Consider the following 26,630-nt stretch of genomic DNA (forward strand, 5'->3'; position numbering starts at 1 on the left):
AATGAGTAAAAGGGCATTTAGGGCCTAAATACATTTTCCATAAAGTTAAATTAATGTTCTTACAAACAATATGCAGAGTGTAGTAAGTTTTATAATGAGGAGGAAAAATGTATAAGGCAGGATTAATAATTCAGAGGACATGAAAAATGCGAACTCCATTGTCGTTCCGTTTGTTTAACCCTTTCACTACCATTTTTTTTGAAACGAGAAACATTAATATATGGCTACTTTAAGTTGTTTTCAAACATAAATATATATATAAAACATTTTCCACCGTTTCGTTTTTCGACGTGGGAAGGGTGGTACATTATGTATCCCACTGATATTTTTACATGGAACCTATATGTGTCTGTGATAGAGACATGAGCTCTCCTTTCAGACCAAGTTCGTAAACAAGAATAAGAAAGGCAGTCACTGCTTATAATAACTAGTAGTCTTAGATATTTAGCTCGCAGTGGTCAAGCAATCAGTGGACATTTGCATAGTACGGATAATTTGATGTTGCTCCTGCCTGAAAGAAAAATGGATGTGCCTGTTCTCAATCAATGGATTAATCGATGGGATCACTGGCTTAGTGCTGATTGAAAGAATGAAATTTTAAAGATTATGTGGCATGCAATAAAGAGAGACTTGGTAGCAGCAGTTAAAGAGTCTCCATTTTATGCAATCAGCCAACTCCACGACTGATATTTCAAAGAAAGAACAGTTCTCTCTGTGTGCGCTGTATTGACTCTTATTCATGAAACCCAACAAAATATTTATGGGAATGATCACCCCACATGACACAAACAGAATTCACGATCAAAGATATTCTAACGAAACTTAACCTGAATGTAGAAAATATACGCGAATAGTGTCATGATCTTTTGATAAAGTGGATAGTTTCAAATATCATCAATATTAACAGACGAAAATCATTCACGAAGAAATTAAATGTCGACTAAAAGCAGGGAATTCGTGTTATTATAGGTTCAAAATCTCTTGTCGCGAATTCTGTCGAGGAATTTGAAGCTCAAAATATACAAAACGATAATTATGCCTGTTGTTCTGTATGGTTGCGAAACATGGTCACTTACTCTGAGGGAAAACATAGACTGAAAGTATTTGAGAACAAGATCCTGAGACGAATATTCGAACCCAAGAGGAACAGGAATGGGGAATGGCGGAAACTTGATAACGAGGAACTACATAAGTTATATAGTTTACCCAAAATTGTTAGGGTCATCAAGTCTAGGAGGCTTAGGTGGGCGAGTCATGTAGCTTGAATGGAAGAAAGTAGAAACGATTTCAAAGTCTTGACTGGAAGACCAATCGGAAAACGACCATTAGGAAGACCTAGGCACAGATGGGAGAACAATATTAAGATGGATCTCGCAAAAATTGGAATACAAAGTAGAAACTGGATGCAGTTAGCTAAGAGTAGAAGTCAGTGGAGAGCTTTTTGAACGCGGCATTGAACCTCCGGGTTCCATAGGTCATAGAGTTAGTTAGTTAGTGTCATGATGGTGCAGCTATTATGTCAGGACGAGTGAATGGTGTGCAGAAGCTAATTTCGACTCAACATCTGAAAGCTGTATACATTCATTGCAATAATCATGCATTAGATATTCCATTGCAGGAAGTAGCACGCGAATCGTTGTGTGACGTACGGGCTATATTGAAAGACGTTTGAAACATCAACCTGGATTCTGCAAAACGATAGACAAACATACGTCGACATTGTTTTTGAAGCCTGTAAAACTATCAACGAAAGTAATCCTAAACATTTGCTGCCTCTTTGTTCTACTCGCTGGTGTTAGGCGAAAATCTCTAATCAGATTTCAATCTACTACAAACGAATTCAAATCACGTTGGAAAAGAATCATCAGTAGTACAAGTGGTCCAAATGATGTTCGAAAGTAATTCTAAAAGGGTATTTGAAAAGAATGAACAAATTCGGAATGATATTTTTCTGATAGTCAGTATAAGTGCTTTTGTACCTTGTGGACAACTGGCGAAAGTGCTTCAAAATTCTGAAGCTTCTGCTTCTGGAGCTAAAAGAGCAGCAGCAATTCTATGTAGAGGATACTCTGAGAAACCTACGAACGGACAATGCATTTGAAAACATCTATAAGGAAGCAAAGGAAAATGCAAACAGACTACACTTAAAATTACCCACTTCATCAAGATCACACAGAACACCAATTAGGTTGGAGCAGACTGATAATCCTTCTATAGCACCTACCCTAGAACCTGTATAAGATCTTCCAAAAATGTACTTCGAAATCATTTACTATTTGTTGAATGAAGTGCAGCGTCATTTCAATCAGCCAGGCCTCAAATAACTCATAAAACTCTAGAAGATACTTTGGGAAGAAGCTATATGTGCTGGTGGGCTTCTCTCAAAAGATTATTTGAACCAGGAATTGGGAGTTCATGCGTCGGATTTTAACCTGGATAGATTATGAGCTCAGCTCAGGCTGCTTCCACCTACTTTGATGACGACTGAGTCGCTGACGACCACCAGAATATTAAAAACTATTAGTGCTGAAACTCCAACTGTTCGCAGCCTTCCCGACCAAGTTGTTCGTCTAGGGAGTTTCGTTCTCACTATGCCAGCTTCTTGAGTATTTGCGAAAGATCATTCAGCTATTTGCGTCATCTAAAGACATATTTGAGGACGTCCATGACGCAAGAAAGATACGCTTATCTGCTGTTGTTGCATATGTGTAGCGACCAGACTTAGATTTAAACACCATTGCAAGACAATTGATATCAAACACAAGCGAAAGAAAAGATGTTCTTGGTCAATTTTGAAAAGAAATAAATGTAGAATTACGTAAGTGAAAATGTTATGCATATATAACCAATTAATTAAATTACAAAATAGCACTTAAAATTTAATATAAACTTGAATTATTCCTTATTTATTGTGTCGTATTTTATTAGTGAAGTGAATATAATGAAATTAGGAAGAGAGGTGAATGTAATAACAAACTGGATATACTGAAGTAAGTGTAGTAAAAAATACAAATAACTCTGGATAATTAGTGTAATTGAATTTTCTATATACAATTTATGAAGTCTTTAGTGAAATTTCCATTTTTCCATTTCTGGCACGAAGTCAAATAGGTAGAAAAAATATATTTTCTTATTTTTTTAATTGATTATGTAGCTTTTTTTTATAATGTTCAAGTTACTTTCTACTACAATGTGCTACAAAGTTTGTAGTTCTAAATAGCAGTTTCTAATATTACAGTGTGCTGCAACACTAGAACTAGATTTTTAAAAATATAATTTTAATTTCCTCGTTTCCCAGTGATTTAAGTAATTTTAAGATTCGTTAATAGTGTCCGTCTGATCACGTCCCATACAGTTAAAAAATATGTACCAGTATATAAAATGTTAGAAATTGTACTTATAAATAGTCATTGTGAGCAGTACAAATTTTACAATTTTATATATTTTTAATTCTGATTTCAGTGGTTGAAAATTTCTGCACCAGCCCAAAATCCAGCACAAAACTGACACGGGATTAATTAATCTAAGAATGTAAACTAAGATGTTTACAGCTTCATTATATTATTATTATTATTAACCAATCAAATCAAATTATTGTTACATTACAAACATATTCGTATTATCTTACCTATGTTACATTCCCGTGTCTATTTTCAAGACAGCAGTTTGCCCCCCCCTCCAGCTGAAAAATACTTCCGATGCCACTGTTTGCACAGATATTGTAGACATAAAATGAGAGAATAATGGTTTCGTATTTTCCTGGAGAAAAGGGTTGGGTGGGGCACAGACCCCTCCAAACCTTTGATCACGAAATATGAAAAGTGCTAGTAACACTATGTCAAACGTGGGTAAAGGAAATGAAGAATTGCAACGAAACTTTACGTATGAACAATACGCAAAAAATAAGAATACGGGTTTATATTTTCTGCGGAAGAACGGTGTTAGGGGGCAAAAACTCCCACCCAAAGTTTTGAAAGTTGACGCCCGAACATCAAAAAGAAGTGAACCGAAGTGAATGAAATTGTGCACAGATATTGTACACATAAAATTAGGGAAAACGGGTATCGTAATTTCCCGAAAAAAAAAACGGTTGGGTTGGGCACGGACCTTTCCAAACCTTTGATCAAGAAAAGTATCAAAAGTGCTAGTAACAGTATGTCAGATGTGTGTAAAGGGCACCAAGAATTACAACGAAACTTTGCGTATGGACAATACGCAAAATGTAAACGAATATTGGTTTTTATTTTCTGCGGAAAAACGGTTTTAGGGGGCAAAAGCTCCCACCTAAAATTTTGAAAGATGACGCCCGAAAGGCAAGAAGAAGTGAACCGAAGTGAATGAAATTCTGCACAGATATTTTGCACCTAAAATAAGATAATACGGGTTTCGTATTTTCCTGGAAAAAAAGGTTGGGTAGGGCATGGCCCCCCAAACATTTGATCACGAAAACACTGTATGCGTTAAAGGTGCCTCCTGAAACACTATCAAGTGCTATACATACTGTTTGTGCTTACTGTTGATCTGCCAATATTGAAGAAATCGGATGGATACACTTGTGAAACACGAAAGGCCTTATTTTACATATCCAATATCTACATACAATTTTATTCGCTTCGGTCCACTCCTTCCGCCACGAAACGCCTCGGTCCACCCAGGATTTTTTCTTTTCAGGGAAAAACGAAACACGTATTCATCTTACCTCTACAATATTTGTGCACAATTTAATTGACTTCGGTCTATTTGTTTTTGCCTTTTGGGCATCAATTTTCAAAATTTTGGGTGGGGGCTTTTGCCCCTAAACCGTTTTTCCACAGAAAATAAAAAACGCATTAGTTTTTTTTTTTTGCATATTGTCACTACACAAAATTTCGTTGCAATTCTTCATGTTCTTTAGGAACTTCTGGCATACTGTTATTAGAACTTTTGATATTTTATGATCAAAGGTTTGGAGGGGTCGTTTTTTTCCAGGAAAATACAAATCCCGTATTCCCTCATTTTACGTCTACAAAAATATCTGCACAATTTCATTCATTTCTGTCCACATGTTTTTGCCTTTCGGACAGCAAATTTCAAAATTTTAGGTGGGGATTTTTTCCTCTAAAACTTGTTTTTCAGCAAAAAATAAGAAACCCGTATTCGTTTATTTTTTGCTTATTGTCTCTACACAAAGTATTGTTCCAATTCTTCATGTCTTTTAGGCACTTCTGACATACTGTTATTATCAATTTTGTTATGTCGTGATCAAAGATTTGGAGGGGTCCGTGCTACACCTAACCGTTTTCCCAGAGATATACGAAACCCGTATTTCTTCATTTTACGTTTTCAATATCTGTGCACAATTTCGTTCACTTCGGTCCACTTGTTTTTTTCTTTCGGGCGTCAACTTTCAAAAGTTTGGGTGGGATTATTACCGCAGAAAATAAAAATACACGTATTCCTTCATTTAATGTGTAGTATCTGCATGCCAAATTTTATAAAAATCGGAGTGTTACACTTGGGAAGTGTTACTTGTTAGTCATTGTAGATTTATTTTCCCTGTTCCTCCATCAATAAGAAATTGTCTGACAAGTAAAGGGTCCAAATGGATGAATCAACTTGCGGGATGAGACGCAGTGCGACTGATAAGAGGATGTGGAAATATATATATATACATATATATTGAAAGTTATAAGGGCTGAAAGTCATAAGAAACGGAGGGGGGTCAAAATTGAGGGCTATGCTATGTTATTGAAATACATCAAATAAACTGTTGAATCGTGAAAATAGTGAAAGATGGACAATGCAAACGGTAGTAGTTTCACATATTGACAAAAGAAGAATCACATATTGACAGATTAGATCACGAACCTCCAGCGCCATCTTGAAATCCGCCATTTTGAAATCTGTGATACTTTTGGAAATGGAAAGGTAGCATAGGCGTCTCTGGCGGGGGGGCGAGAGGGTCGCGTCCCCCCAATATTTTGAAGTACAAAATATTCAATATTTCATTCTAATTTAATTTATTTACTAACGACAGAATAACAAATAAACTTTCTTCGATGTCCCCCCCCCCCAAATTTTACATGCCAGAGACACCAGTGAAAGGCAGTGATGTGATATCAGTTAGGGCCAGCATGTTCTCAAGTCAATTATAAACTTTAGTGATCGTTATCTGTACTTATTTGTTAGATATAGGATAATCTTCATAGTTATTTACGAAAATCTAGGAGACTGATACTCGTGCCAAGAAAACTAACCTCAAAATTTGATATCCAAGTTGTATATTATTATATTTCACTGTAGAATATTAAATTTAATGTTAGTTTTCTTGGTTTGTAGAGATGTCAGTTATTTCTTGTCCATAATACGACTAATAATGCTAAAAGACTCAGAAATCCAATTTAGTTCGTACCTTTAGCATTCCTTACAATCAACGTACAATATTGTAGTTTTCAGCCTTTCGAAAATTACGAGCACCATAGACTCCTTTCTTACAAATAATAGTATCAATAATACAATGGTAACCCACCGACAAACTGTAAGCAACCGCTGTAAAATGAAATGACCTATTCCATTTTAACGAACCACGATTATGCTCTTTAGGCTAAGTGAAACAATGATTATGGCAAATAAATGTTGATGGAAGATATGATGGAATGAGGACGTGGAAGGAAAATGGAGTATCCCGAGAAAACCCACATACGATACGATGGTATCCACCACAAAATTTCTTGGCTGAGGATCGAACAAGAGGCAAGCTGTTTACCACTGAGTCACCGTGTCCTCCTCAATCCCCAAGAGACGCGGACATCCAGTTAAGAATAACTGACAGAAAAACGTACCATTTTCGCACTAAGGAAACTCCACGAATCCCACATTCTGACCATCTTTACTTCTTGTATGTTGGTTTATTACACTCAATATTTAGTACATCGATACATCTGTCAGAATCATAATGTTTCCTCCAAAGTAGGGGTAGGGTAACTTAGTGATAGAGCGCTTACTTCTGGTGCGGGATGGACCTCGTTCGATCCCAGACTATAGAAGTTTGTAGTGGATGCCATCGTAACCGTGAGATTTCTCGGGATTATCCTGTTTTCTCCTACATTCTCATTTCACGAATTACTTCCCAAAATTAGCTTCCATCTATTACCTCTCTCTATTATTGCATCGGATTTCAGTTTAGCATCCCTTCGGTAGCAAAATTACATGAGATATGGAGCTACGGATTAACGTGAGATCCGAACTGCTTGCGCTCCCGCCGGGAATCGGAGCCGGGTCTCCTATGCAAAAGTCGCAGACGCTACCCCATAACCATGCGTGATCTCTCTGTCTTAATTAGCCTAGAAGGCATAACATTTAAACTTTATGGACTCCATATAATTTCTTCCTCGATAGCCAATTCTATACTGAGACAAAGTAGATCAATCAAATATGTGCATCTTCCTTTTTTTTATAATTTTAACGATGTTCTTGTAACTTGGACCGTGTTCTAAGATTGCTGTTAGTTGAAATATCGTATTTAATTGTAGTTAACTTGCCTCAGTCAACGTTTCATAAATTATCCCAATAATTCCTCAATTTCTTTGGGGTGACCTTTGTGCTGTCCCTGTACCATCACGAGTTGTGCATTAATAGAAGCTATGGCTAAAAATAATATACATTCCTTTCCCCCGACTTCAATCCGACATTTTGTTCTCGAATTACGGCTGTTTTGGGCATTTTCCCGACAGGATTTTGGCTGGTCATAGCGCCAAAAGAAAGCATTTGTGCACCCAGGTTGTCTTATCTTGGTGTCAGGAATCAGCTCCCAAACGTTGTCGGTGTTATTTCTATCCTGTTTCTGATTAGCTTCTGTTTGCCAATCAATTTCCAGCATTCCCAAAACAAACCAAAAGTGAACTAAATTCACTAAATCGCTTTCCACCTATGCTTTCTTCTTGTATAGTACTTATTATATATTTATATTGTAGTTGACAGATTGCCAATATTGATTGAAATATCTGGTTAAAATGCTAGTAGAGGAATTTCCTCTTTAGTACAGAAATTCCCTCCTTGCATCCTACCCAAATTTTAGGCGAGATGGGATTAGGTAAGATGAGAATTTCCATCTCGCCTAAAATGATGGACATTCTTATCTTGGAGATATAAGTGGCTGATAAATGGTTAGGAGAGGTGAGATTAGGCGAGATGGGATGGAATCATCTGAAAAGGTAGGGGGCGGTAGGTAGCGGCATGACGTCAGGCCGTCCCCCATGCCTATCTTTGCCCATTGTAATTGCTTAGGAACTGGGCGGTCGCCGTACACATATTTTTGGATGTGGGGGACGGGTTACCCCGCGTTCCCACGCACTTTTACCCCTTCTGCTAAGTATTAATTGCTGTGAAGACTAACGAAAAATATGTGAAAATAATACCAATAATAATAATACCAATACTACTACTATTACTACAAATAATAATAATAATAATAATAATAATAATAATAATAATAATAATAATAATAATAATAATAATAAAGGATCTGAATGATGATATTTTTTCAACATTCTAATACAATTTCTGTGGGCTTCCGTCAATCTGGATATATTGTTTTTATAAGGAATAAAGAGGCTTCAAACAACGATATGATTTGTATAAAAGAAAAAAGGTCTTATCAGTTGTTTTACGAAGAACTAAGCAATTCACAACTGACATTCTGTCTGTTTTTTAAACACAATGTTACCAGGAACAGAAGCCACGCCTGCGGGCAGCTTGCCTGAAGGCAGCTTCAGTACTAAAATTAAGACTTTCATTCTGTCAATTTATGTACAGCTATTACTCTATCACACAGGTTCTTTGCAACGCTGAATTTTACAAGAAAGGTTTTCTTCCTCGGGAAGGAAGCAAAGTCCATCCATCGTACTTTGTAATCCCTTCCCCTCTTTTGCACACTGTGTGAAATTTAATTTGTATACTGTAGTGTGTTACAGAAAATACTATTTTTTTAAAAAAAAAAATGACATTATCAAATAAGATTGACCATGAAAAATATTCATTTAACAGTCATCGTACTTAGTTGTCTTCACTGAAATTCCCATAATGTGCTTTCTTCTTTAGTAATATGAGATCCAAGCTTCTTCGTGGCTAAGTGGTTAGCGTACGCGCCTTTGGCATGAGAGACCCGGGTTCGATTCCGGTGAGAGCTCGTGTGGTTCGGATTTTACGATTAATCAGTAGGTCTCGTCTCATATAGCCTCGCTGCTGAAAGGGAAGATAAAATCAACTCAACTCATATTGAGCATTATAGGAGATATATATTTTAGAGGGGCATTTTGTTCCTGGAAAACCTCCCAAAATCATCAACGGTACGAAATATGTCTGCAATGCAACATGTCAATCATTTCCAACTCTATGCTCTGTGACCTAGTTTGCTTTTCATGTTTTCAGTAAACTAGACAGACAAAAGGAAGAATAGAGGTTTTCTCCCAGAAAATTGTGTTCGAGGGTGGAGTTACACAGGCCATATCCACGGAAAGTCTAGGGGGCCGGGATCACCCTAAACTTTTACATGAGAATGAAAGATAAGAATTAAAGTAGTCAGCCATTAGGATTTTTTGTTAGAATGATAGCAGATTCGACTCCTGCAGTAAGCTCAACTGTCAGTCCTGTGTCATTTGCAGGTCTCGACTCATACAGATTCGTTGAAAAATTTCTAAACATGTGCTATGACTAGTACGCGAGCTAAAGTTATTTAGCAAAAGAGAAAAAATTTCTTGCTTTGGACTCTGCCCTGTAATCCAGTTTTTCTGGAGGCGAGATAGTATGGTTGGGAACGGCGTATCAGATTCAAGCTCCGAACCCACATTAAATAGACCTTCCTTTATGATCTTGGTGTTGTATAACGACGAAAAACGAAAAATATACTGATAGTTCTAGTAATAGATATTATAGGAGAGATTTAAAAAATAGGTGGTTTTGAAATAGAGAAAGGATAGTACCCAAGCTTTATTAGTATTACTAGCATATATTACTCGCTTCGCTGGGTTGAAATGAAAATTTAAATGCACAACTCCGTATTTCATGTGTTCAGTACCCGTGAAACATGCTACGTCTGTGAAGTTGTCCCGCCCACCTAACGAATTTTCCTTTTTTATCTACATCGTTAGTTTATCGTTAGTTTACGTTAGTTTTGCTAAAATTAATATTTTATTCAACAAATAAATGGGCAGGCCAACTTGACGGTTCCCCACCCACAAACAAATTTCAATTTTTTTCATATCACATCGTTAGTTTACGTTAGTTTTGCTAAAACTATCGTTAGTTTCGCAAAACTAACGATTTTATTGAAGAAATAAAGTTTCCCGCCAACTGTGAATTAGCCCGCCCATATTGAATTCTCATAAAATTCAAACTCATATCATTAGTTTATCGTTAGTTTACGTTAGTTTTACTAAAACTATCGTTAGTTTCGCAAAATAACGATTTTATTCAAGAAATAAAGTTTCCCGCCAACTTTAAATTAGCCCGCCCTTACTGAATTCTCATAAACTTCCAATTCACATCGTTAGTTTATCGTTAGTTTACGTTAGTTTTGCTAAAACTATCGTTAGTTTTGCAAAAATAACGACTTTATTGAAGAAATAAAGTTTCCCGCCAACTGTGAATTAGCCCGCCCGTATTGAATTCTCATAAAATTCCAACTCATATCGTTAGTTTACGTTAGTTTTGCTAAAATTAACGTTTGTTTTGGAAAAATAACGATTTTATTCGACAAATAAATGTTCCCGCCAAATGTAAACCCTAACAGCACATTTACGTAACAGGCATACGTAAGAAGTATATAAGGCACATACTGGACACATTCTCATGTACCTGAGGGAACATGATATGCGTATGCCTGCTATGTAATTGTGTTTACATTTGACGGGAACTTTTATTTCTCGAATATAATCTTTATTTTTGAGAAACTAACGATAGTTTTAGCAGCGGGCTAATTCACAGTTGGCGGGAAACTTTATTTCTCGAATAAAATCGTTATTTTTGAAAACGATAGTTTTAGCAAAATTAACGTAAACTAACGATAAACTAACGATGTGATAGAAAAACGTTTTGAAATTCATTTGCGGGTGGGGAACCGTGAAGTTGGCCTGCTCATTTATTTGTTGAATAAAAATTATATTTTTTTCGATACTAACAATAATTTTAGCAAAACTAACGTAAACTAACGATGTAGATAAGAAAAAGAAAAATTCATTAGGTGGGCGGGACAACTTCACAGACATAAATATGCTGTTATCGTTTTTAATGGCATCGATTTAAAAAGCATCGGAAAGATCATTGATCATTTCAGCGACACCAAAAATCATGGATTCGACACCAAGATTGGTCATTTTCGGTCACTTATATGTATAATTCCCCCTCCCCCATGTTGGGGGCAAGGCATCGAAAGTGTCACTGTTGATCTCACAAGGGACATGTTTCGGTTCGAACGCGAGGATCAATATAAAAATTGGTAGACATATACAGGACTAAGTACTGACCACTGTAGGGGGAGTCATTCCCGTGTAAAATTCGTTTTCTACCGACAGCGCCCCCTATCCTTCGAAACACTAACAGTTAGATTCTGCGTTATGGGCGCTGAGTGAAGATCAGTTAGGTGCGTTAGTTTGTGGTAGTAAACTCCAATTAGTGTTAGGTGTGGTAGACTGTGCAAAAATGGGACGGGCTGTTCGCATTAACCGCCTTCATGTAGTCGAACTGTTAAAAAGCAAACTAACGCGCAAATTTAAGGATCAGAGGTCAGTTGGAGTGAAAGATGAGTCATTTGCGACATTCTTGTGCAATGTAATTATCAGTGAGTACGAAAATGAATTAGAAATGATACACACATCGACACTCTACAGATATTATGAATTGTTCGTGATATAATTCTTGCTTGTTTCTAACAATTTTCAATGAAAGTCGGCGACATTTTGAACTCCGATAAGCCAACTTGTTTTGCCGCTTGGAAAGCCCAGCACTGTAAATGCAAGTAATGTACTGATACCATGCTCTCTGATGACTTTACATTTCACTGTTTGGAGTTTCATTTCCCGGTTCCCTTTGAATGAAGCAAAATTCGTAGACAGCGCGTATCCACAATCCAAATATTTTTGCAGTTATTTAACGAAATAAGTTTCTTATGTCGTTCCAGAAGCTTTCTATACGAGTTGTGCCCTCCTTCATGATAATCTTTGTACATACTCCGGATTTTCTCTTCCGTAAACTGCAAAAAACATCTGTACTTTTCAGTTTTCGTGCTGGAGATACGTCGTATTCGCTTTGAGTACTGTCTTGTTCCCGCTATGGAATACTGTCTTATTCCCGTCCTGAACTGCTATCATAGATGTCTTCCTGCGCCCTGCCATTTTCTTCATAATATCTCTAGAGTGTCCATGTGTGTATCTTTCTAATTCATTTTCGTACTCACTGATACTTAAAGTGCACAAAATGTTTCAAATGACTCATCATCCGCTCCAACTGACGTTTGATCCATAATTTTGCACCTTAGTTTGCTTTTTTAACAGTTCAACTACAGGAGAGGAGTTAATGCCAAAAGCCCGTCCCATTTTTCCACACTGACTATCACACCTAATACTAATTGGAGCTTACTACCACACACTGACACACCTAACTGCTCTTCACTCAGCGCCTATAACGCAGAATCTAACTGTTAGTGTTTCGAAGGATAGGGGGCGCTGTCGGCAGAAAACGAATTTTACACGGGAATGACTCCCCCTACAGTGGTCAGTACTTAGTCCTGTATATGTCTACCAATTTTTATATTGATCCTCGTGTTCGAACCGAAACATGTCCCTCGTCAGTGATCCCCCAAATATGTAGATTCAGCACTAATTATCGGTCCTTTTTAAATATCTCTTCCTCCCCCTCCCCCAAGTTGTGCGGTTGAATATGAATTTAAACGGGATCGAACGTACCACTGTTCATCTAAGCGACCCAGAAAACTATAAATTTGACACCGATAGTGGCCATTATCGATCATTTTATATATCACTTTCTCCTCTTCCCGCAAGTGGCGGAGCTGATTTTGTATTTTAACCGGATCGAAAATGTCACAGTTCATCAGAATGATCCCGAAAACTATGTATTAGACACTAATAGGTCATTTTCAATTATTATTATTATTATTATTATTATTATTATTATTATTATTATTATTATTATTATTATTATTATTATTGTATATAGCTCCCCCTCCCCCGTGCTGCTGCAAACGGCATCAAAATTGTCACTGTTAATCTCAGCAACTCCTAAAACTATTGATTCGACACTAATATTAATCAGTTTCGATCATTTTTAAATATTTATCCCCTCTGTTGCATTGTACCCTCCCCCTCCCCAACTATTAGGATTAAACTTAGATTGAAACAGCATCAGAAGTGTCACTGTTTGTCTCATGGGGCCCGAAAACTATAGGTTCAACACAAATATCGGTCAGTTTTGATCATTTTTAAATTTCTCCCCGTCTCCTCCTCCCCTACGTTGCTTCGTCAAAGTGAATAGTCTAAAGTAATCCCTGCCTCTAAACTCATGTATGTTGAAAATTTGATTGAGATCGGTCGGGTGGTTCAAGAGTGATGAAGTCACAAAGGCAGTAATTTTTATTTTATTTTTTACATATATATCTCCATCTCCCCTTCCCCTATGCTGGATCGTCAAAATGAAACGATAAAAAACATCCAAAGCCCGACTCTCATATATGTTGAAAATATGATCGAGATTGGTTGGGTGGTTCAAAAGTTACTAGGTTTTATTAGTTTTTATTTATACGTCCCCCTCCCCTTCCCCTCCCCTAGGATCGACCGTTAAAGTGACATTACAAACCTGTCTGTAGATCCGAACCTTATGTATCTTGAAAAATTGATTGAGATCAGCCAAATAGCTCAAGAGTTATTGTTACAAAAATAGTAACTTTCAGTATTATATAAATTGAGTTTTATATATCTCCCCCTGCTTCTCCTCCCTACGTTGCTCCGTAAAATTTAAATCATAAAAACGATCCCAGGCGTAAACCTCATCTATGTTGAAAATTTCATCAAGATCGGTCGAGTGGTTGAGGAGTTATTAAGTTTTATTTACAGTTTATACCCCCTCCCCATCCGTCAGTTCTATCATCAAAGAGAATAGCCAAAAACCAGAATAGCTTTAAAACTCATTCATGTTACAAATTTGATCAAGATTGGCCTGACGCTTCAGGAGATTTAGTCACAAACATAATGATTTTCAATTTTATATATATAGAGATATCTCCCCCTCCCCCTCCTCCGTGTTGCGGCACACGGCATCAGAATTGTCACTGTTAATCTCAGCTACTTCTAAAAGTATGGAGTCGACACTAAATTAGTCATTTTCGATCATTTTTAAATGTTTATCCCCCTCTATTACGTTGTACCCCCTTGTTGTTGTCGAGAATTGTCAGCTAGCTTGAATTTCTTGGCAACACCGGATTTCGGAGAAAATATCGGTTTCACTACCATGTTGTAGGAGGAGAAGGTTAATAGGTCAATTTTCCATACCTCCCCCCAAGGTTTTTAAGATGTTTCAAAAAGTCTATTAAGTTTTATTTATTTTTTACACCGCTCCCCCTCCCCTCAGTTCTACCAACAAAGTGACTAGCCTAAAACCAGCCCAGTCGTGAAACTCATTCATGTTACAAATTTGATCAAGATCGGTGGGGCGGTTCGGGAGATTTAGTCACAAACATAGTGATTTTCATTTATATATATATATATATATATATATATCGGGTGTTGCAAAATAAGTATTACAACTCTTGGGAGGCGACTCCTGACACTGAGACAAGAAAAAAAGTTCTCTTGAACTTTCGGCTATCGGACATAGTTTCGGATCTACAAGGTACCGAAAGCGTGGGAAAATGACTTTCGGATGCCAATAGTTCGGAAACTATCCAACGTAAAGAGGGCGGGTAAAAAATTCACTGAAGAAGTCATACGTGCTGTATTCAATTTTGCATGTTTCACAATCTTACCATGCACGCGCAAGGGATTCCCCAAAGGAACGTAGGGAGTCCCGGATAATCTGCCAAATGAAAATTGGTCTAGAAGAATTTGAATTTATAGGGTTTCTACCAGGTAATAATAATTCGTTTGTATTAAGTCGATATCTGGAACAAATACAAAATGGCGGACACCTTCATGCCCGTTGTGTGTGGTTGCATAATCGCCAGGTACGGATGCTGGCCAACAGTGACGTTCTAAGAATTAAGTGTAGCGAACTTGTACTCAAATGCTCTAGAAAGACGTCCGGAGTGTCAGTAGAGCACAACAGATGAAGCAGGGTGATTCACATGTGTGGTAAGACGTAACGAAAAATGCCCAGAAATGCACTCATACTCAGTAAACGTGAGTCCAAAGCGTCGGAAATGTAAGGAACACCATCAAGAACATGAAATCCATTGCCAATTCACCAATAATATTCCATCAATCCGATGCAATATGATGTGCACGGTTGCATTCCAATAAGGATGCAACAACTGAGGCCAAATGGAAATTGTGCAAGGGGACTCACAAAGAAATTGGATAAACAAATTCATGTCACTAGTGAGATCGCATGATCGATACTGAAATGTGGCCAATGTGTGTGTTGATATTGGCATGTAGCTAATGGGAAAATGTCAACATGTCCCACTACTGCTGGGACACCGTCCCACGTCCGAGAACTAGGAAAATAACGTTGTCTATTCTGATATTACATCTGGTGCACTTTTTGGTAGAACGTAACTAGAACACAATTGTATCAATGTCCCTCTTTGTTTGGGACATTGTCCCACAGTCGACACAAATGAATAGAAATCTCTTAATCCATGCTTCAAATTTTGATAGAGCGTGAAAATAACAAACTTGTATCATGTCCCACGTCTTCTGGGACATATGAGGTACTCGAGTTATAGGAAAAAACTCCACAAATGCGTATCTTACACACAGTGCACATGCCAAGACAAAGACGAAAATGAACCAATTTGGCACATGTAACATTACAGCTGGAACACCATACATATGGAAAATAGACCTACATGAGAAATAGGAAGAAACGTCTTAAAGCTCTGATTGTTTACAACTGTGCAGTAGGAGTAACAAAATGAAACACACAAGCATGTCGGGAGGCTGTACAAGAACGATTGCCAAACAAAGTGGGTACTCCTTAAATAAATGAATACAGATAAACTGAGGCTCCCTCGAAGCGTCAGGACTAGAGCTCATGCTTTCGCTCGCGTGTTTTCAATCCTGCTGGGAGCCCACGGCCTCAGATTCAAGACCCGAGTAGTTATTTTCCTATTTTTCGCACGTGGGACGGTGTCCCAGTAGTAGTGGGACATGTTGACATTTGTCCATTAGCTACATGTCGATGTCAACACATATATTGGCCACATTTTAATATCGATCATGAGATCACACTAGTGACATTCATTTAGTTTACCTAGTTTCTTAGTGAGTCCCCTTGCAAAATTTCCACTTGGCCTCAGTTGTTGCATCCTTTTATTGGTATGCAACCGTGCACATCATATTGCATCGGATTGATGGAATATTATTGGTGAATTGGCATGGCTTTAATATTCTTGACTAATCCTTACATTTCCGACGCTTTGAATTCACGTTTACTGAGTATGAGTGCATTTCTGGGCATTTTTCGTTAAGCGTTTCCACACATGTGAATCACCCTGCTTCATCTGTTATGTTCTACCGACACTCCAGATGTCTTTCTAGAGCATTTGAGTACAAATTCGCTACACTTAATACTCACAACGTCACTGTTGGCCAACATCCGTACCTGGCGATTATGCAACCACACACAACGGGCATGAAGGTGTTCCCCATTTAGTATTTGTTCCAGATATCGACTTAATACAAACGAATTATTGTTACCTTGTAGAAACCCTATCAATTCAAATTCATCTGGAAGACCAATTTTCATTTGGCAGATTATCCGGGACTCTCTACGTTCCTTTGGGGAATCCCTTGCGCGTGCATAATAAGATTATGAAACATGCAAAATTGAATACAGCACGTATGACTTCTTCAGTGAATTTTTTACCCGCCCTCTTTACGTTGGATAGTTTCCGAACTATTGGCGTCCGAAAGTCATTTTCCCACGCTTTCGGCACCTTGTAGACCCGAAACTATGTCCGATAGCCGAAAGTTCAAGAGAACTTTTTTTCTTGTCTCAGTGTCAGGAATCACCTCCCAAGAGTTGTAACACTTATTTTGCAACACCCGATATATATATATATATATATTAGTAGTGTCGAATCAGGTGTCGCGGTGGCTCAGTGGTAGAGCCCCTCTGGTGCTTGGGGTCCCGGGTTCGATCCCAGCCCCCGCCAAGTGAACTTTGTGGTGGACAAACACCGTGTGCGTAGGTTTTCTCGGGGTTTTCCCGTTTCCTCCCACTTTCTTCATTCCACCATTTTCACTCATCTCTCATCATCACCGTCTCCTTTAGCCTAATCGGCATAACCGCGGTTCCATGTACGGACTGAAATGGATGCTTTTTTTGTCACGAAAAATATGTGATTACATTGTTCGTAAGGGCAAGCGTTTAAAGGGCTGCTCTGTAAGACAGGCAATTGCTAGAAAGATCCAAACTAGAACACGTGAACAGAGTAACATCAAGCAACGTAACCTGCACTACGCTGCCAAACCTCTCACAGACATCCATCAGAGTTGCAAGATCCATATTAAAATAATATTTGTCTTCCTTTGGTCGTTCTTCGTCCGTATACAGGATAAATATCCATATTTTTTCTTAACTATTTTTCTTCGTATTAATTAGGAAGGTACGTGACAACATTATAAAATAGTCCCTTATATAAACACTATGCTAATAGCATTTCTTGTCGTTTCTTATCCTCTTCTAACCAACAAATAGAAAAAATTGAATTACACACTATCGCAATTATTACTTTTATCGTTATACAATATACAAATAAAGAAGGGAAGTTTCTGCTTAGCCGGAGATTTTTCAATGCAAAGAATCTTGCATGACTTCACTTGTTCCAATACAAGAAATATGAATATGGTAAGTTCTCTCGAAAAGTGATGACAAGAAATCGTTTGCAAGACTTGTGATGCAGAAGGGCGTTTATATTAACACTTTTGTCATTAGGAACAATTTGCCAGTCTTACTCGATACGATACTTACATGTATAAAAGAAATGGCATAACATTTCGTGCGATGCCCTATTTTCATGAATAGAATGAACGCACGTATGCCAAAGAGCACGCTACATCTAAACTATGTATTGTCTAAGAATGTGTACTCACCTGCTTGGAAATATTGGGGAAAATAGTTGGCACTGCATTTTCTCTTAATCGTACTATAGCTAGCGACGTCCTGTCCATGCACTCTTCTGTAAAATGTTGAGAGCATAAAAATGTCCGTGTACTGGTTGGAGTCCAATTTTCTCTTTGAACTGCGCGAATCCACGCAGCGCGAAGCTTTTCATTTTTAGGAAATCTGAAAATATTACATTGATACAGGTATCAAAAACACTGGCTAAAGTCATTCAGAAAACAACAATTTTAGGAATGATCCAAAAATGGATCAAAAGATTGCGATGTTTTCTAAGAATTTTGGGAATCATTCAAAAAATGCATCAAAAGATTGCGAACTTTGCCAATAATTAATTTTTGGATCAGGGACCACAAAATTTTTGAACGGCCCCTAAATTGAGTTTTCGTACTTTTTTAAGGAATAAGTACATCATACTGAGTTAAGCGATAGTTTGGATTTGACTACAATATATGTAGTACTCGAGACATGAAGCGTACAAGAAAAGTTTCGATTGAATGAAATATATTGAGTTTTTTGGATCAGGGACCACAAAATTTTTGAACGGACTCTAAATCGAGTTTTCATATTTTTACGGAACAAGCACATCATACTGAGTAAATTGTTAGTTTTGGTTTGGCTACACTATATGTAGTTCTCAAAATATGGAGAGTACAAGAATATGTTTGATTGAATTAAATATATTGAATTTTGTGGATCAGGGTCTATATTTTTGAACGGCCCCTAAATCGAGTTTTCATACATTTTATTACGGAATAAGCACATCACACTAAGTAAATTGTTAGTTTTGGCTTGACTACATTATATGTAGTTCTCAAAATATGAAGCGTACAAAAAAAAACTTTGATTGAATGAAATATATTGAATTTTTTGAATTAGGGGCCACAAAATTTTTGAACGGACCCTAAATCGAGTTTTCGTACTTTTTTAAGGAATAAGTACATCATACTGAGTAAATTGTTACTTTTTGTTTGGGTACACTATATGTAGTTCTCGAGATATAAGGTCTAGATTTTTTTTTTTTTGCCTGAAATATATTGGATCTTTTGATCCAAAAATATATATTTAAAAAAATGGAATCTATATTCAAAATAGCAAACGTTAGCAACTCATAAACTTACTATAAGAAAGAATATTAAGCATGTTATAATTTATGAACTTGTAAGGCTGAAACTTGAAAATTATAATCTTAAATAAGAACTTTATCAAAGCGTTTAGATCACTTATTGGAAGTAGGGATAAAATGTTTCACAAGACTGGAAAGACACTCGGGAATGTTACTTATCATCACAAATAAAAGTCTGATTGAAGTATGTCACATTGTTTACTATCGCAGTCAATAGTATATTACAAATTCAGGCTATCTACTCCAAATCTCTAAAGTGACAGCTAAGTAGTACGTTAAACCTAACCCGTTCAGTGGCTGAACCCCGGTCTACGCATAGAGAAAATTAATGTTGAAACTATTAGACTATGGAGAATTAAGCTCATCACAAACTCATAAGAAGTCTGTGTCAGAAAGTGTCAGTTAAACTTCGAAAATTCAAACGTAATAAAACATTTCATCCATTTGAAATAATAGTTTTGATTTACCAATATTTAAGATAATAAGAGTTATTTTCTGTGGTAAATATGAGTCAGAAAAGAAGGTAATTAATAATAAATGAAAAACCGATTAAATAACAATTCGATTAAATACAGTGTTGTTGCTATCTATTTCGTTTTCTAGTATATGGTAACGAATAATACAGCTTCAACAGGAGGAAATAAATCACTATTATATTTAGTTTATTGATTAGGGTCTAATGTCCATTTTAAGTACCTAGGCTATGTAAGACATATCTACTGGTTAAAGTGGGGTCTAAATCACTATTTGGGTTTTATTCAAGGTGTGATACATCTATTGAGGATTGAATCCGCGAATACAAGAACAAAAAGCATGAGCATTGGCCATTTATATACAAAGGAGCAAAGATCCTATTCAAGAGACAGTCAAAAATGGCATAAAAAAATAAAAACATGAAATAAGAGGCTGTAAGATAAAAATATTTGTACAGTTTTTTAATTTCGGACAATTTATTTCGAGACTATTAAGACGAGATCGAGATTTAATCCTCGAAACATAGATGAGAAAAAATTTTGTTGATCTAGACAAGACCCAGAACGAGACGACGGTTTTTGACTCGAGAGAAAGCAGAGACTGAGGCCGTTATTTGCCAACCCAGACAAGGCCGAGATTATTTTCAGTCTCTTCTCGTCTTGTCTTGATTTCATTCCTAAAAGATAGATAGGCCTATACACAGGTTGTGGGCAAAAGTATACACCCAATTGAATATTTTACAAAGTGTGTGTAATTTGGATCTAAAGTCATGGGGGAGGGAGACACATTATGATATGGTTACGGTCGTCGTCCGCCATCTTGGTGGCTGCCATATTGGAGATATAACTTCGGTATTTCAAATGACAAGATGATCATATGATTTATCAAGTGACACTCTCTTTCAACAAGAAACGGAGTAGTGCAGTTCATTTTATATTAATTGTAACAGTGGTGTATTTAGGAACTATGTTAGACTAGAGTTTGGACTCTGCGGGGAATACCGGAACGATTATGTGCCATGCACTTCTTGTAATACAATTGACAACCACTCTCATCATTACGAAGAATATCTGTGAACCGCAAAACAACGGACATCATTCACGAAACATGTTCCACGAGACATACATTCTGTTCTAAGCAGTTCCACGCACCATTTGCATACTTTTCATGTTCCTAAACGTAAGTGCTAAGCAATCATTTGTGGAGCGTGGTACAATATAGAAACTGACTGTCAGTGACTTTGATTTTCGCAGGTGGGACGCAAAGATGTTAACGCGTAAGGAACGGAGAGAAATAATTCTTCTGGCTACAGGACTAGCACTAAAAGCAGCTAGTTCCAAAGTATGACTTTGTAATCAAGACCCAGTGACAGACAGTACTGTGAGAAAACTCATACGAAAATTTCGTGTTAGTAGAAACACGAAAAATTTACCTCAAACCCGACAACTACGAAGTACAACTGATTCGAACACATCAGTAGCAGTATTGAATGTGTCACATCAGTAGCAGTATTGAATGTGTCGATTAAGAGTCCAGTGACGAGGGTGTGACGTCTATCTACTGAGCAGAGCGTTAGTGTCAAAAGTCTCCAAAGAATTTTGAGCAGAGAGAGGGAGGGCGCTCTTTCAAGTTACAGCTTTAACCAAAAATTTTCCGAAGATGACTTTGACCGAGGAATAGAGTTTTACAAATGGGAATTGGGACAGATTGCACGTGACCCACTGACTCAAATAAACATTGAACAAATGCAACAAAGATGCAAAATGCAGTTAAAATTATATGTAGTGCAGTATATGAGATGAGAGTTATTGGACTTATTTCCATTGATGAGACCTTGGATGCTGTGACATTCAGATACACTGGAAAACACTGTCATGCCATTTTTGTTAAATGAAGATGGTACTGTACATATACTGCGCTAGTATTGGTAACAGGATGGCAGACTGATCCATTATGGTGGCAATGTTATAAGCTGGCTTAATGAACAGTTGTCAGGTAGATGAATAGGACGCGTGAACCACCTGAGTGGTCACCTCCTCCCTGATCTAACTTCTTGGAATTCTTATTTGTGGGAGCATTTGAAAGCTATAGTGTATCAGCAAACAATTAATGATGTTGCCCAATGAAAAGAGGATTCACTCAGAAATGTACAAAATACTAAGATATTTCGTACGGTGCATGACACTGGGTTAAAAGTTTGCGGAAGTGCTTGGAATAGAACAGAAATCGTATGGAATATGTTCTGTAGTTGTATTTTCAGTTGTTTTGTGGTTCATAGATATTATTCGTAGCGATGAGTGCGATTAACATTATATTACATGGTGCGCATGGCGTAGTCCTTTAGAACACCCTACGGATATTAAACGCATTCCTAAAACGATCCGTAAGTGCAACAACGTTCATTAATTGTAAAATGGACTGCACCATTCGATTTGTTGTTGAAAGAGGGGGTAACTTGATATATCGCATAACCATGTTACAATTTCGAATAACGAAGTTAAATCTAATATGGTGGCCACTAAGATGATAGGCAACGACCAAATCCACGTCATAACTCTTCCCCAATCTCCGGCATATTGATGTCTTTTGACTTCATATCCAACCCATACCCAGTTTCTAAAATATTCAACCCAGTCGATGTTTTTGATCAAGCGAATGTGCCAGTACTCAGCCTCCAAATTCAAATTTCAAGTGTATATATGAAGTTTTATTTCAATTTTGAACAAAATAAGACTAATTTATGACATTTTTGTACATGATTTAATCTAGTTTACAATGAAAGATTTTTTTTATTTTTTTAAATAATTTTAACAATATATATAAAGTTCCCGAATATGCCGAAAAACAACAGTATTTAACCACTACATTCGAAAAGTCATCCATCTATTCACGGAGGTTTTGTAGTTTACGATGACACTACAAAGATAGATTAAATTACATTTTTTTTTTAATAAAAAGTACTTATTTTTGGCAAAAATCATACACGAAGTTATGCTCATTTGCCTCTTTATATGAAATGTCATGAAATGGAACTACCGTGAACATGCATCACAAGCAATCCTTATCTATGGTACTAAAAAGATCTTTCTCACACGCACCGCGTGTTCCTTTACGCAAAATTGAATAATTACCAGCATCGAGACTGAAGTATTCATTCTGTGGTCTTCCGAATGTAATTGCGCCTGCTCTAAATCCTTTTAACCTCTTTACTCTTTCTTCTTCCCATTTTTCCTCATTCTCCCATTCTGATCTTGGCCGTTATTATTTTTCTCCAATCATTTGACAATATGGAACTTGGTCATTTATTTTTGTGTTTCATCTTTCAAGTCTTCGCAATTCATCCAGGCCAAAATGAATTATACTTAAAATTTGATGATACATTCCTATTACCATTCTTATTTGAACACTCCGTAAATTTCTATATTATCATTATGTTCTCAAAATAAAAATTGGAGCTTTGAACTTGACGTAATCTATCATCTTTCAAAACATCGTAAGTGCCTGGGCCTATGAAATCATGAATCTATATTTCAGTAAAATCTATCTAACAGGAGATCTCATAGAAGAGCAGGATTGAGGTTCGATGTTGCTTTCATTTCATGTGTTACTAACAATTCATACTCATTTTCCATTTTCCAGTGGAACCATGTAACGAAGCTTCTTCCTTAATAACAATTCACACTGTTTTAACGTTTACACAATTTTCTTCAAGTTTATCTTTAACTCTATGGCCTATGAAACCAGGAGGTTCAATTTGGCATTCACAAAAGCTCTTCACTGACTTTTTTGACCTTAGCCAACTTCAACCACTTTGAATTTTATATTCTCATTTCTACAAGATTCACCTTAATATTATCCTCCCATCTACGCCTAGGTCTTTTTAATGACGTCTTTCCAATTTCAATTTTATCTCTAATATATGAAATTACTGACTGCGGGTGATTTATAGTGTTCTGAATTAGTGTTAACAGAGAAAAGGCAGTCTTCTTCCAAACGTTTTCTTTCTAGGTTATTTTTAATTCATTTAGAATAGTTCACAACATTTGGATTGAAAGGAAAGAACCCATACTTCCTGAAACCATTAAAAATAGAATTGGGAAAAGAACTGTTTACTACTGTTGACAGAGGTAAATAGAAGTTAGATTTCGTTAAACAGTTATTTACGTTCTTGAGTTGGCTTGCCAGTCACGAACTTTCTTCTTCCATTTTCTTTTTAAGCGTTTGAAGATACTAATATCTGCTGATTGAAGAATTTATTTGTATTAGGTGGTAATACATATGGAATTATTCTACTTTCACTCAGAAACACACATCGTTCCACAATTAAACGGGTGCGATGTTCTGCAACAAATATAACTACGCTTTTTCTTAACGTTATTTTATTTCAGTAATTTGTGTAAACCATTTTCAATACACTCATGAAATATGTCCCTCACCCAGTCTGATTCTGATCTTTGCAAAAACCAATCCTTCAGTAGTTCTGAAAGTATTCGAACTTATTTATTTGCAAACAATTTATTGACAATTACAACTGCTGTCAATATTTTTCAATGTACGCATCTTGAACCTCAATATACCGAATATAGTGACTTTTCCACTATTTATAGAAATCCTGGAAGTCCTTGCTCCTTAATGCTGCGGTTGTGGCAGCTTGAACATCTTGAATTGACACAAAACGCTCCTGCTTAAGCACCCTTTTTTAACCTTGGGATACAAAAAGAAATCGGTCGGTGCCAAGTCTGGGGGAAAGCAGGATGAAGCAGCGTTGCCACGTGTAGTTTGGCCGCAAACTCACGTATCCGCGCGTATTCATCTTAGTTCCACTATAGTAATGTGCTAGCTAGTAACGGGCTGGCAAGCAGGTTAAGTTGAGTCTGTGTTGATCGGTTTCCGCGGGCGTAGCGGCAAAAATGTAAATTATAGAATAATGACATACCAACCATTTTCGGGGATCTGAATTTCCGGGCATCTTCCAAATGGTTTCTGTCAACGCAATGAAAATTCTGAATTTTACTTTGTCATTGTTGGCATTATAAGTTATAATTGTATATGGTATCATTTGGATTGCGTTGTAATCCGCAAATTTTGTGAATGCCTTTGCGGAATGAGGCCCCAGATAGTATTCTTGATTGGAGAATGTATTGATTTAATTTATTCTAGTAGGCAACGTGTGGTATCTAGCAAGAAAAAGAAATACTACGAAGAAAATTGTCAATTTTTATTTTTGTTGCAAGGTAAATAATTACAAACGTGTGTTTGAAAGTTTTAAAATCAGTACAACAATGGATTTAAAGTCAAATACCAAAATCAATATACATATTTAATGTTTCAAACTGATGAACGAAAAAGTGTTCTTGATTTCTTAGAGCATAGAAACATATTACAAGACATCACCGGACACATTCCGTAATGGTTTGCTTCTACGAAACGTAACATTTGCGATTTAGGTTGCATGAATAAACGACATGGCAATTATAATGACTGCATCTTTTGCTTTGCGTTGCTGTACGAAGAATATTGCAAACAGGTACGAAGTGATCCCCAAAGTCAGAAACAAAGGCGAGTCTTGTGGAACGTGACATAGGCAAAAATTGACATTTTATCGACGCAATCCACAACAAATTATCGGCGCAGATGTTTTATGGCGATTCATTTATAAGGTGAAATAATGGTCTGAAAACTAAACTTCAACCAAAACATACCAACTTACTTTTTTCATTGTTATAGGTACGCATAACATTAAATTTTGGGTCAGATCCACTGCACATAATTCAGATCTACACTGGATTTTTTTTATTTCGGGAGGGGTCCAAATTTAATTCAAAGATAAAATATATTAAAGTTTGTACAATCACTCATGAAATTAGACTAAATTTACAGACAAGTTGGGACTTTGGGAAGGTCCGAACCCCAGGAAATATCCTGTTTACGTCCCTGATTCCAATTGTGGAAGTTGTAGATTTAGATGCCAAGCATAGAATACATAACGCAGAAGAGCACCTGTTAAAATTCTTGTATTAGTGTATATGCCCTTGTTTACAAGTGAAAAGGTTAAGTTTGGCTGAATTACCTGTAAAGTTAAACTGTGTATAAGATGCCTCATTAATAATGTTCAACCGTGATAACGGACAAAGCAAAAGAGGGTGGAAAACGGAACTTTGCTCGAAGTAATTTTAAGCAGGGGGACATCATTGCATCTATTAAACACAAACACCCTATATATATGGGTGATTCCACGAAAAAGGGAAATTTTCACTTGGAAAATTTTTGTTCCGTTGATGGTCGCCTATTTCGAAAAAAATATCAGATGCACTTACTACTACTAAGTACATGTTAATTAGGTGTTCAGCAGAGCTGAATCGTTATTGGTGTAGTAAATAAAAAATAATAAACTTTTCAGCACCCACGGAGTTGAGACCATAGGTCACGGAGTTGAGATTAGTTAACACGGAGTTGAGAAACGTGATACATCTGGGTGATAAGTTTTGGTTTATAAGTGATTAAGCTTATAATTTACATAAAAATTGAAATAATTTTCCAATAATTTTTGTAAGTTTAATTATTCTCCTTATGTTGAATAAAATTCTAACAAACTAGATGTCACGTAATTTGTTATACAAAAATACTCCAGAAAATACTGCAAACATATGAAAATATATCTAATGAAGGTTCCAAAATTGAGTACATATATATATATATA

The 26,630-nt window shown here is 36.7% G+C and overlaps 1 protein-coding gene across 2 annotated transcripts in view; it reads right to left on the reverse strand.

Moving 5' to 3' along the window:
• The window catches only part of LOC145664577 (uncharacterized), a 119,608-nt gene that overhangs the window by 62,110 nt on the left and 30,868 nt on the right, over positions 1-26,630 (reverse strand). For both annotated transcript variants that reach the window (XM_081731360.1, XM_081731359.1), the window contains exon 2: positions 18,303-18,495. In XM_081731360.1, the coding sequence (XP_081587486.1) occupies positions 18,303-18,495 (193 nt within the window). The remainder of the gene's footprint in view (positions 1-18,302; positions 18,496-26,630) is intronic.

This window comes from Thermobia domestica, chromosome 11, assembly GCF_964235325.1.
Source record: "Thermobia domestica chromosome 11, izTheDome1.hap1.1, whole genome shotgun sequence".
Classification (NCBI taxonomy): Eukaryota; Metazoa; Arthropoda; class Insecta; order Zygentoma; family Lepismatidae; genus Thermobia; species Thermobia domestica.